General features: G+C 39.0%; 1 protein-coding gene across 1 annotated transcript; it reads left to right on the forward strand.

Moving 5' to 3' along the window:
* The first annotated feature begins 3068 nt into the window (after window positions 1–3068).
* LOC114461713 (uncharacterized) lies at window positions 3069–8459 on the forward strand. Its single transcript, XM_028444010.1, has 7 exons — window positions 3069–3189; window positions 5025–5057; window positions 5149–5451; window positions 6168–6470; window positions 6564–6863; window positions 8103–8187; window positions 8288–8459. Exons 1-7 carry the CDS (start codon window positions 3120–3122, stop codon window positions 8457–8459), a joined length of 1266 nt encoding a protein of 421 aa, XP_028299811.1. The 5' UTR covers window positions 3069–3119.
* The last annotated feature ends 4891 nt before the right edge of the window (window positions 8460–13350 follow it).

Genomic DNA, 13350 nt, shown 5'->3' on the forward strand with positions numbered 1-13350 from the left:
TGAGAACAATTGGTAACACTTGAAGTTTTCTACATAAAGGCTGACATTACACTGTCATTATTATGACATAACACATGTCATTAGCCTGAATAAGGTGTAATGAATGCTGTCATTAAGTGTCGTTCATTTACCCTGACCCTAATGACAGCTAAATGACACCTCATTCAGGCTAATGACAGCATAATGTCAGCCTTATGTATAAAACTTCAAGTAAAGTGTTACTGAACAATTGTAGACTGGACATGGGCAACTGGCAGCCCAGGGGCCACACGCGGGCCCAAAAATAAATGCACTCTATGACTCCAAAAAACACACAAAAAACCCCAAACACTCAAAAATCTTGTCAAGTTGAGACTTTAGAACACGTTTCAAACTCAAGGCTCAGGGGGCAAAATCCGGCCCTCTATAGCATCCAATGCGGCCCACATGTGAAAGTAAAAATGAATCATAGTGCAAAATACCAACTAATTCAGTAACTCCTTAATAGATATCTCAGGGCTCCAAATTAACAAATTCAATGAAACATTTCCAGGGACTCGCAATTTTTCTGTGTTTCTGTCAGGATTCTATAGGCATTTTTTTTTTTGTTTTTTACCTCAAATTGTGGAAATCACTTTCAATTGTTCTAATTTCCTGCAAATTCTCACAAAAAATCCAACAGAATTTTGATAAATGACACAAGAATTGGTGAAAATAAAGAAAAAAAAATCAAAGAATTTAGAAGTGAAGATCCAGCTACTGACACCTGTCTCTTACTGCTCAATTATTGTTGGGGCCTTACATATATATATATATATATATATATATATATATATATATATATATATATATATATATATATATATATATATATATAGTGAAAATGAATTACTCTTTCCTACTTTAGAATTAGATCTTGTAGTTAAGAGTTAATGTATACTACTTCATTGCAAAATTGACCTAAAACACATTTGTTAGTCTCCAGGCAAGAAAATGTGTGCTTTTGCACAAGTACTTCAGTATACAAAAAATACAAACATTATTCTAAACAGAAAAATGCAGAATCTCAGAACTCCAGGTGCAGAATACAAATTCAATCCACGTCACATCTTGTCTTCTCTGGCGAGATGTTTTTATAACTGTAATCAATCCATTTTTCAAACTTCCAGCTGATGTAAAGATTACTTTGTTTTGTAAAGTCTGCTTCAATACAGTAATTGTGGGATGCTTGTATTGCCTATTGTTTTGCTGAAAAATGATCATAAATGATGCAACTGTTGAATGCTGCAAGTTTGGCTGCAGCCTTAAAGCAGCCACTATAAGAGAGAGTCCATGATTTAGCACATGGTCAATCACTGTGGCCCTGATTTCATCAGAGACCACAGCTCTTGGTCTTCCTCTCCTTCCTCCTCTTCCTCTCCTGGTCGCCCTTCTTACAACCTCATCCGCTGCTCTTTGATCCTTAGTTTGTCCAAGGAAAAAGAATCAGAGCCTCTCCTTTGTTTGGAATGAGGCAAAACACAGATCGCCTGACTCGGTTTCAGTTAACAACTAAGCTGTGTTTGGAATTTCATCATTGTTTTATTCATTTTTATAGTCAATATTTTGTATATAATTTTCAATAGATTTCAATCTGGCTGCAGCAGACATTCCCATGTTTTTTTTTTCCCTCCATCATTCTGTTTTGATTGTGTTTTTAACTGTTTTGAACAGAGTGTGTCAGCATTTGATAAATGTGTGTTTTGCAGGTGGTGAACTAGTGACTGAGAAAAGAGTTCATGAATTTCGGTGACTGCAGTCACTGAATACATTTTGTGTGAAAGCAATGAAAAGTGATTCACAGCTTTGTCCACATGGACTTGTGTTTTGCAGGTTGTGTTAAGAGTTTTGAACATGTGACTTCAGTTTGGACCACTGCTTGATCGCAATCAAAAAAACTCTAATGATGAAATTGCTCATTTTTCCACCTAAAATCTTCGACCCACTTGAAATCAAACTGATCCGTGATTGGACAAATTCAATGATATGTTCAGGTTTTTATGGGTTTTCATTGACAAAGCATAGATTTCCAGCAGCCTGCTATGAATGTAAGTCTAATAAGCACAATAGCATACTTGGCAATGATAGATTCAAGATCTATCAGCCAATCAGAGATAGAGCCTGTCTTCGTAATAATAATAACATTTTTTTAAAACCCCCATAACGATCTATTGTGAGCTTAATAAGTTTAGTGGGTATTATAGTGTTGGAAAATGCAAACTAGGTAAAGCTAACCTTTAAAAGCACCTTTGATGCAAAGGAAAACGTGAGGGAGACTCACTTTCAGGATATCAAGAAAAAAGTTACTCCTGGTGTAAAGGACGTGTCCTCAATCCAATGGTCAATAATTGGAATTAAAACAAGGGTGATGTGTCTGATAGAAGGTTAAAGTTTCACTAAATATGTGTCACCTCTCATCTCTTCTTTCATTCACCATGCACAGCTTTGCAAATGTTACCCAGAATCCACCTCCTCATGGAGAAAAGTCTCTAGATCATCAAAGTCATTATCATTCATCCTTCAAGCACCATATATCTCCAAAAGACAATTTGATGGCACTCCATTTAATACTTGTTGAGCTGATTCATTGTGTGATGAAGTGCTGATCTGTGCTGCAGGCTCACTTGGAACTAATAGATGTCTGTGTTGAGATTCCCCTCATTTAATGTAACCAAACTTTATCTCAGTGGAACTAACGGGATAAAACCATGCAAAATAAGATGCTCCCCAAGGACGAAATGAGCATCTATCTCGGAAAGAACCTAAAGACACGGATATGACAATGATTAAGAAAAAAATAAGGAAAGGCAGAGTTTCATCACAATAATGGCCAAAACAACCCCCAAAAATTCAGACGAGACATTAATCAAATTTCCTGGAAATGGTTAAAGGAAAGGAGAAGATTACTGTATAGTGTAGTAAAAAAAACTCAAGAAAAAAACTCCAACGGCTCCACCTGTTAGTACACACAGGAAGGAAATGTCGACCAAGATTAGCATCTCAGCCTGTGGTTTGTTGAAGTGGTCAATTAAAACTCCTCCTGAGAAGACTTTTGGTCGGCGTCCTCATATGAAAAACAGGCTTTAGGAAACAACACTAAAATGATTCAAGGCAACAGAATTCTTCCATCCATCGATCAAAAGGCAAGACCACTCATCCTCTCTCTGATGGGTGAGTTTGAAGGATCAAACATGACGTGTAGTCCCAATGACAGGGCTTCTGAACAGATATTGGAGAAACTTATGCTTGTTCGTGATAAAAATGTTAGACTGAGTTGCAGAGGCCATAAACTCTGTTTGCTTTCTGCTCTCAAAGCTGCAGCTGACGTAGACCCAAAGCTTGGCTGTCGTACTCGATTCAGATATCAGTAGCGGGGCATGCAGGGCTATAAATTTCAGCAGGCTGTGAGCTCGGAGCTGAGAATCCCTGAGTGTGAACTGTGCCATGTTAAAATATGATGCACCAGTCTGAAACGAGCACAGCTAACACTAAGGACTTCGACTAAAGTGCCAAATTGTTCTGTTAGACGTTTCCGTTTCTTGACATCAATGGGTTTTGCTTTTAAACTGTATCATTGTAATAGCCTAGGATTGCAGTGTAGTGTGTATGTGGAGTAGACATTTAACAGGAAAATCTAGCTACCGCTGTGTGCACATTCCTTCTGTTCCCATGGGGCCGATATTGGTCTAAATCTTCGTATTAAGTCATACATGGCTCTGCTATGTGTCACATTGTGACTGTGCATGTGTGTGTGTGTGTGCGTTGGCATGTGCGTGTATGTTAGGTCTGAAAAATGTTCTTAATGTGACCTGAGGTACTGAATTTAAAGATAACCAGTAACCAAAATAACTAAGGCAATAATAAAACCAAAGGACACACAGATAAGTTTGTAAAATTAGGCAGAGACAGTGCTTTATAAGGATGAAATTAAAAGTTTATTAAGACCAGGCGTAAGCATAAAATGTTAGAATATTTATTTTCTAGGACTGAAATTTAAGTTAAAATGGCCAATATTAAAAATACAAATTCAATTAAAACCTTGCAGCCCTTGGGCCAGGACCAAACCAAATCTGAAAAGAAAAAAGATAAATATTGGAACGGAAGCAAACAAAGATGGCTTGAGAGGGGGGGTAGCCCCACCCCAAACAAAACAGAAAGTGCTACCCTCAAACACACATTAAATAACAAAAACCCCAAGTGCAAATCAGAAATACGAAACAACTCCCTCTCCCAAACACACTCAAGGGAAACAAATCTAAAGACAAGTGTGTGCAATGTTGGATTTGTTTGGACTGCAATGATACCGTTAATAAATAATTTCATAAATGCTTTACAAATTCCTTGTGCATCTAAACTGACTGTTGTGGATTAATCACACTAAACGAGTCCGGACCGAGTCTGTTCCGGTCTGAGGAGATCCGGATCCGTGAGGACAACAAACTGGAATTGGAATAAATGGGGTTCAACTACAGTGTCCTTGCTAAAAGCCAAAATAGATGAAAACACAATAATTATCACTCTACACATTTCACAACAAACCTAAATGTCCCTGGCGTCCCACCTTCAAATACAACCTCATTTGGCCATCCATGAAAAATGTACTTAACCTCCCACTTTTCTATAGCAATACATACTTCCTACGGGCTCTGCACTAGTTGTGTTTTAAAGCAGTGCAAGAAACTGCTTTCCAATTCAGACTGCAGTTCATCCCTGGTAGATGTAGTAAAAGTAATTTTCAAACAACTATACTTTATCTTGTCCTAATTTTATGATTGGTAAATCAGCAGATGACTGACAGTGGCTTTCTGGCATGCACAAGAAAGCAAACCATCTGAGCTGCCTGTTGGGTGCATGTCAATACATTTTACTGCTGACTGGCCAAGCAGAGAGCCAAAAAGCATAATGTGTCCAGAGTGTGAGCAGAGCAGCAGGAACAATCTGGGGTGGGAAAAGGAGAATATGAAGAGGTCTGCATGCCAGAGTGAAGGACTTTCTTTGTATTTCAGGTGCATTTGTTCTCCAGGCCACTGCAACTGATGGTATGCACAAAATGAAAGCTCAAAGACAGCATTTATCTTCACACATAGCTGTGGGAAAAGAGAATGTAACAAAATATTCCTGGCCTTTCAGGTTCCCATGAGGCACTTGTGTCAGTGTGGCCTCAAGGGCCCAACATCTTCCTCGGCGAGAGCGTTTTCCTCCAGTGCGCAGTGAAGCATAACTCCTCTGCTGCATGGAGCTACCAGTGGCGCAGGTACAAACCGCACACAGCTCCAATCCCAAATCCCAGGCACCTGGTCTCAGGTGACAGCTATTCCATCACTGCAGTAACAAGGGAGGACGCAGGAAGCTACTGGTGCACAGCAGCAAGAAAGGACAGGAAAGGTTCTGCTGTGGTGCTGAACAGTCTGCCAGCTGTGCTATTTGTGTCAGGTGAGCAGCAGTTCTACCGAATGCACAAAGATATGCATCTTATTATATGATGATTAGCTTATGTACAAGTTTCATTTAGTCCTATTGTTTATCACCGTATAATTTTATTCTGAATAAATGTTTCATGCAGATAAAGGTCACATTGTTCCGCACCTCATTATTCAAGGCCAGGAACAAAGGTCATCAGTAACCACAGGGCTAACATACGGAGACAAACACAGACACACATGCATACACTCCTTTGGTGCAGTTTGTAATGAACATAGATGTCATAGATGTTAACAAATGTATTTAAACCAGAGGAAACTGTGAGACACTCACACAGCCTCATACTATAAATGGTAAATACGGTAGAGCTTAACATGAGGTAGATAGATAGATAGAAGTGTTCCTGTTATGTACAGGGGTCTATAAGACGAAGGAGGGACTTATATACATTAATGTATATGAATGACCACCAGCAGTAGTCCATAGTAAAAGACTAGTTAGGTATTTTTTCGCATTTTAAAAGAATCATACATAAACATAGATTTCTCAGAAACTCCAGATGATAAGTGGGTATAGAAGACGGGACCAAAACAGATGAGGCAAGATTATTGTGTGGTGTCTATTACACTTTTTTTAATGTTTAAACATGTGCTGTCCATTCGCTGGGTTGATTTGGTTCATGTGCTCATTATTCTTCTTCTTTTGTGCTCTACCTCTGTCACCCACAGCTCAGACTCCTCCATCTCCCAGTCTGACTCCCAGTACCAGACTGATCCTCAGTGGCCAGCGGTTCACCGTGCAGTGTCCTGCCTCTCAGAATAACTCCACTGACTTGAAGCTTCGATATTTCTCTCCAGAACGTCAACAGCAAACCACAGTCAACCAAACTGTGCTGTGCTCAGCACAAGGACGAGCTGCTGGTTTAAATCAATCTGACATGTGTGTTTTCACTGCAGCCATAGAAACCAGTGGGCTGTACTGGTGTGAAGGAATCGAAGGTCGCAGCCGTGCTCTCAACATCACCGTAAGCTGTGAGTCATGGACTTGATGGCAATGAATCAAACATATCAGATGGAACTGTTCCGTTATGAAATGACCAAAAAGTTCACCTTTTTGTGCAACAGATGGAAACATAATCCTGATGACTCCAGCCTTCCCTGTGTTTGAAGGCGATACGGTCGTGTTGTACTGTCAGTACTCAAGTTCAAATCCCAATCAGACGCTCTTCTTTAAAAACAGAGTCGAAATCATCACTTCCACCTGTCCCAGTTCTGACAGAACAGCAGTGATGATGACTATTGAGAATGTAACACGGCATGATGAAGGTCTCTACAAGTGTGCGTCCCAAGACAGGACGATGGAGAGTCCAGAGAGCTGGCTATCAGTACGACCATCAGCAGATGGGACCACAGGAAACAGCAGCGGTAAAATTCAGATTTTACATTTTTTGCGGCGTCATTCTGCAAATCTTTAAAGGTGGCATAGAAATAATAAAACATTTCAGCAATTCTCAGTGTTTATTAACTTCAGTGTGATTAACAAATAATCCTCCTGAACGATCTGAAATTTTACAAAACACACATTTTATCATCCAACCCTGGTGTGGGACACACAAACTCTTAAAGATTACCATTAACATTGTGCCATGTAGTTCACTATCTTCAGCTCACCTTTAGATAACTCGTGATACACCCTGAACAGGGCACCAGCCCGTCATAGGACACTTAGAGACGGACACATGTTTATAAAACCAGTCTCGAAATCCACCCAAGCATGGGGAGAACATGCAAACTCCTCACAACAAAGTCAAAGAAACATTCCCTGGCCCTGCCCTCTTGCTGTGAGGAAACTACACCCAGTCCGCGTCCTCGATGACAAATATATACTGTATACATTTTATTTAAATAAGCTACAGGCTATATTTTTCCAAAGATACTGAAAGCAAAGCAGTTCTTATTTTCTCTTTCTCATTTCTTTGAAGCTGTTCTTATTTTCTCTTCATTATGTATAAAATCATTGAACTCCAACATCATAACATGATAGACTAAACACAATTATTCTAGTAATGCAAAGATACAACCCTGATTTAGAGCACTGGCAGTTATCTGGATCATTGATCCTGATCATGGTACCATGATTATTCAGGCTGGGAAGAAATGTATATTCCCATTAATGCAGTAGTTTTTTTTGTTTGTTCTTTAAATCACTATAAAATGTGCAATCCAGATCCAAGCTGAGTAATTGAATTGAGGAATTTCATGAAAGGTCTATTTCAAACTGAGACATGAATTTGCAAAATTTCGTCACTGATGAGAGAGTTTTTGATTTTTTGAAAATGATCCAGTATTAATATATTAATCCAGATTCCCTCCAAAATGTAATGGTATCTTCCATGGCATAAGGTCTAATGTCAAAATCTGGTTAAGTTCTTTTCACACAATTCTGCTAACAACAAACAAACATAAATAAATGCCAGCGAAAATATCACCTTGTTGTAACTATGAACCAGTTGCATTGTGTTGTGTTGGCAAAATGATACAGTGTTGTATTCAGTAATCTTCCATAAATCAGATTACATACTGTAGTTGAAACAGTGAGAGATGATTTCTTCTTCTGACGGTATATTTTCTGATTAAAATAGACTTCTTTGTGTCTTTTACCAGGTTCCTGGAAATGGGTCATTGCACCATGTTTGATTATTGCACTGCTGCTCATCCTGGTAACAGTTTGGCTGGTTCGTCACTACAGGTAACTACCAGTGATCCAAAAGAGCATTTATCGTACCTATATTTAACAGTCCACGAAGGTGCACACACAGATTATATCTATGTTGCATTTGTTCATATAGGCATCAGATTCTTTGCATTCAGAGCTGCTGGCCTCTGTCCAAAGAGGAAGTACCAGCAATGGCACTTCCTGTCACCACGCAGGACGTGACAGAAGTGCAGTGGGACCTGTCCTGGGTGGAGATGTCCAATCTGCTGGATAAGCAGCAGCTTTACCCTGGCACTTACCTTTAGATTACATTTATCAGTGAAACAGACTTTAATTCTTGAAATAAAATTGTAAATGATTTCTGTTGGTTTATTTAATTTCATGAAATGTATCAGAATATATGGTAAATGTTCTTGAAGGTCTGGTTGGGGATGTTAGTACAATTTAGTTGGTAAAGCGAGACTATTTTGAAAAATGCTTTTTTTTTCTGCACACATAGTTCTCCAATCCAAGCAAAGATGGTCAGAAAATGATAATTTGGTGTCTCAGTCCTGGGGCCCCTTCTCTTCATTATTTATCTCCTCCCCCTAGGCAATATCTTCCTTAAATTTGGTATTCATTTTCACTGTTACGCAGATGACACCCAGCTCTACCTCACCAGTAAACCATTTTCTACCACCAATGGACTCAAAACACACTTATTTAAAACACAATTTCCCACCTGACCACCTCTGCCCTGTCTCTGTGTTTTAGCTTCACTTTTATTGTGGTTTTATATTCTGCTGTTATGGTTTTATTATGTACTGTCAAGTGACCTTGGGTGACCTGAAAGGCACTGATGTTCAAATAAAATGAGTCATTATTATTGTTATAGATGCTAATGCTACATGTGTCAAACTCAAAGCCTGGGGGGCTAAATCCGGCCCTTTAGACCATCAAATTTGGCCCTCAGGATAAAGTTAAAATGACAGAAAAAACATAAATTTTTGTCAAAATTACGAAACAGTTATAGATAAATCACCTCAGATGTCTCAGATATCTAAAGACACAAATTCAATGAAACTCCACAATATTTGGAGGACAGCAATTTTCCTGAATTTTTTTCCACATAATTTCCTTAAATATAAAAAAAGAAATTGGTCACCAAGTCAATGAAATTTAAAACGGAAATCAGTCAATTTGTCACTTATTGCTTGGAAATTGTTGGCACCTTACATACTTTATTTATGATTTGCATGTAGTGTAAAGTACAAACTTCTGGAGATTAATGTTGAAATTGCTTGTTTTCCTGCTTAAAATCTGCAGCCCACTGAAGATCAAACAACTTCCTGTTTGGCCCCCAAACTAAAATGAGTTTGACACCCCTTTAGCAAATACAGTACATGCATTTTGTTGGATGTTTCAGTGCTTTGTACACATTGGCAGATCATTCATGTCAGTGTTTGCACTCTGTTTTTACATCCGCTGTCCAACGTTTACCTCAGTGCACACAGTGAACATAAATGCAGCACATGAATGTGTTGTGTTAAGTGTTTTCTGCTTTGGCCTCCAACTTTTATTCCAGGAACTAAACTCAAACAAAATTCAGAATTCAGAAAAAAAATAGCCTGTATTAAAGCATATTTGTCTTTTCTAATCAGTTCATACGTGCGTCAGAACAGCCATTTTTTTCAGCCTGTCACATTGTCATTTATTTATTAATTTTTCACTTTGTTTTCTAATTTTGCTGCACAGTATTTTTATTTCTGTTTTTGTCTTTATGCTTTGTTTCCAAGTCCTTCTATAAAAAGCTCTGTGTTTTTATTTGTTGCCTCACCTTCCTGTTGTTCTCCATATCCAGTTTGTCATATGAAAGCAGGCAGAAATAACTCAGCCACGCACGAGTTTATAAGAGCATCCCTCAGGCGTCTAACATCACAAACAGCCCAGACGTCTGCCGTGATAATCCCATCACTCTGCTTTGAAGGACGACAGATTGAATACTGTTCTAAAAAAGTTTGCTCATCTAGTTTTTATGAATGCTGTTTTCCTTCAGGATAATTAAAAAAAAAACATCATTGCCAAGCCAACAAAGCTGCTCCATCTGGTTAGTGACAAAAAGAAGTACAACCGTCAACTGTCATTTATGCACAACAACAACAACAACAACAACAACAAAATGATAAGTGAGAGGACAGGGGTAGTAATGCAGCTTTCAGGTATACTGTATCTATGTCATGCCATAATAATCAGATGGAGTAGAAAACTAAAAATACTTGTCACTGTTGGAGAACATAAAGCTAGAAGACCAAAAAAAAAAAATGCTGTTAGACATTGTGACTGTTCTAGATGTGATTTTGTTGTTTTAACGTCTTCTGGTCAGTCTTTACCAGGTAAAAAAATAAATAAATAATTATATTACTGTATTTTTCTCTCTTCCTCACTCAGGAAGGACAAAACCTGCAAGAAAGCAGGGCTACTAACGCCTAAATAAATCACTGATCATCGTCAATCATTTACAGGTGGGACGATATATTCAATTCAATTTCAATTCAACTTTATTTGTGTAGCGCAAATTACAACAAAGTCATCTCAATGCGCTTATCAAAATATAAGATTCATAATAAGAAAGAGAAAACCCAACAAGATCCACATGAACAAGCATTTAGCGACAGTGGGAAGAAACAACTCCCTTTGAACAGGAAGAAATCTCCAGCAGAACCAGGTTCAGAGGTGGCAGCCATCTGCGTCGACTGGTTGGGGTTAGTGGACAGAAGGACCAACAGAACAGGATAGAGAGATAGAACATCAGAGTGTCCCAGACTAGTAGAACCACAGATCAGGAACTGCCATCATCAGCTTCACGACACCTGAAACAGAGCAGAGAGAGAAGGACGAGGAGAAGGCACTGACTGCAGAAAAACATGATACAGTATTATCAAGTCACCCTGCCTTGGCCTTGAGCCTCACTCCCAGTGGCCTAGTCACCACTTAATGTAAAGGTGACAAATCTATTCACGTTTATTGATAAGCTAACAGCGACTCCAAGGTCTGTAAATGCAATTGTTCACAGACGAGCCCATGTCCGCTCTAGTGGTTAGGTTATGTTATGATTCAGTCATGTTTATGTGGACTGTAAATCATAACCAGCTACATCAGAATTTGAATCTCTTCCCGTTTATGGAACCAGTGCAACAACATATCACGATATTGAAATGTCACAAGTTGTACTGTTGATGATACATGATGATGATGAATAGGGGGGTGGTCTTTTTTAACTTTTCAAATTCATTATATTGAGCCCATTATTGCGTATGGTGTCATGAACTCAGTGTATCAGTAAATGTTTATGACATAGCAGAGACAAACATGTTACACACACTTTGAATGTTTTGGCAGGTGGACATTTCAAACCTGCAGCACCCTCCAGGATACAGTCATAGTGACATTAGGTTCTTCAATACTTGAGGTTTTATGTTTTTATTAAGGATCTCCATTAGCTGATACCTTCGCAGCCTGCTAGTCCTTCTGCAGTCCAAACACATACAATTAAGAATATACTCGATGTAGCGAACCCCAGCCAGACAATGGTGAAGCTTACTGATGTTTTAAAGTTTTTTATTTATGTTCGGCCTTTGTCCTTATTTTGAGCATAAATGTTTCCTTGAAACACCGTAAGAGCTAAAAGACAAATAAATAACAATACAGTTAGCTCTTACAACACAGATAAATACAACATGCTAAGTGCTAACAAGCTTGTGTGGCTACAATGAAGAAAACTCAAATATCACTCATTTAGAACATTACTAGTTTACAAATACAATATTTAACACTTAAAAGACATGAAATACCTTGTTCCCGATTCCAGCTGGGCGCTTATTTCACAGAAAACTTTGTTTTATTACTTTATTCTCTTCTCCACTCCATTTTACCGTTTTCCTTCCTGATGTAAATTTGCATACTGTCAGGTGAGACAGTCACTTCCGGTTTTTACCAAAATAAAAGACCCGTCGTAATCAAAAAAAGGGGCACAAATAAAATAACACAATACCTTCAAAAAAGGATAGTCTTTAAGTCCTTTACACTCCCACCAATCATGAGTAAATAATGTAATGGTTCAGAATGCATTATGAACGAGTGATTTTCAAACAAGAGATGACATACATCTTGAAAGGTACAGAGAACTCATGTGGAGAACACCTTAAGTAGAAACCTTAATAACCATTTTGAAATAACTATCTGTAAGGAGGGGTATCCTACATCATAAAAATAATATAAAAAGGAAGGAAAGAAGAGAGCAGATTTAGTCCATTTCCAGCAGCAGGACTAACTTCTGAACAGGACGCTCAACCTCAGACACTTATGGAGACGCTCCCCTTTCTTGCCAAGCTCCCTGTCGCCGAGACAGACCTTCACTCTCCTTACTAATCCGTCCTTGTCAGCAGTAGTCTTCGAAACTCCTTCCCAATCTCCACTCATTTCTGTGTGCATCTTCCCCCTTTATCAACACAATATCTCCGATTGCAGATTTCTTCTTGGGGCATTCCAACGTTGTCTGAGAGTGATGTTGGCAAGGTACTCCTTCGCCATCGACTCCAGACACTGCTCTGCAAGGTATTGAACATGTCGCCACCTTTTTCCTGCCATATATGTCTTCTCTGACGAATTCACCTGGGGGAGGTAAGGCCTTGACAGATTTCATAGTCAGAAGGTGGTTAGGAGTGAGTGGCTCAAGACTATGAGGATCACTGAGGTTGTCAACGGTCAGTGGGCGGCTGTTAACGATTGTCATAGCTTCATAGAGGAAAGCCCGTAGCGAAGCATCATTTAGCCTTCCAGAAGATAGGGAAAGTGTGGTCCTCAGGATGTTTCTCACTGTTCTAATCTGTCTTTCCCACACTCCTCCAACATGACTTGAATATGGTGCATTCATTTTAAAATCACACTGCTTCTCTGCAAGAAACACGACCAGTCGGTTAGCATCGACTTCTTTTTAGAGCTTCTTTGAGTCGTTTTTCGCTCCGACGAAGTTGGTCCCTTGATCTGACTTAATCTGACGAACAGCGCCACGTATGGCAATGAAGCATCTCAGGCCATTATAAGAGCATCCGTTGTCATATCTTCCAGCATCTCTATATGGACGGCACGGGAACTTAAGCAAGTGAAGAGAAGACCGTACTCTTGTTCTCTTTTCTCCCCTGCTTCGTAAAGAAATGG

This window comes from Gouania willdenowi, chromosome 4 (assembly GCF_900634775.1).
Source record: "Gouania willdenowi chromosome 4, fGouWil2.1, whole genome shotgun sequence".
Lineage (NCBI taxonomy): Eukaryota > Metazoa > Chordata > Actinopteri > Blenniiformes > Gobiesocidae > Gouania > Gouania willdenowi.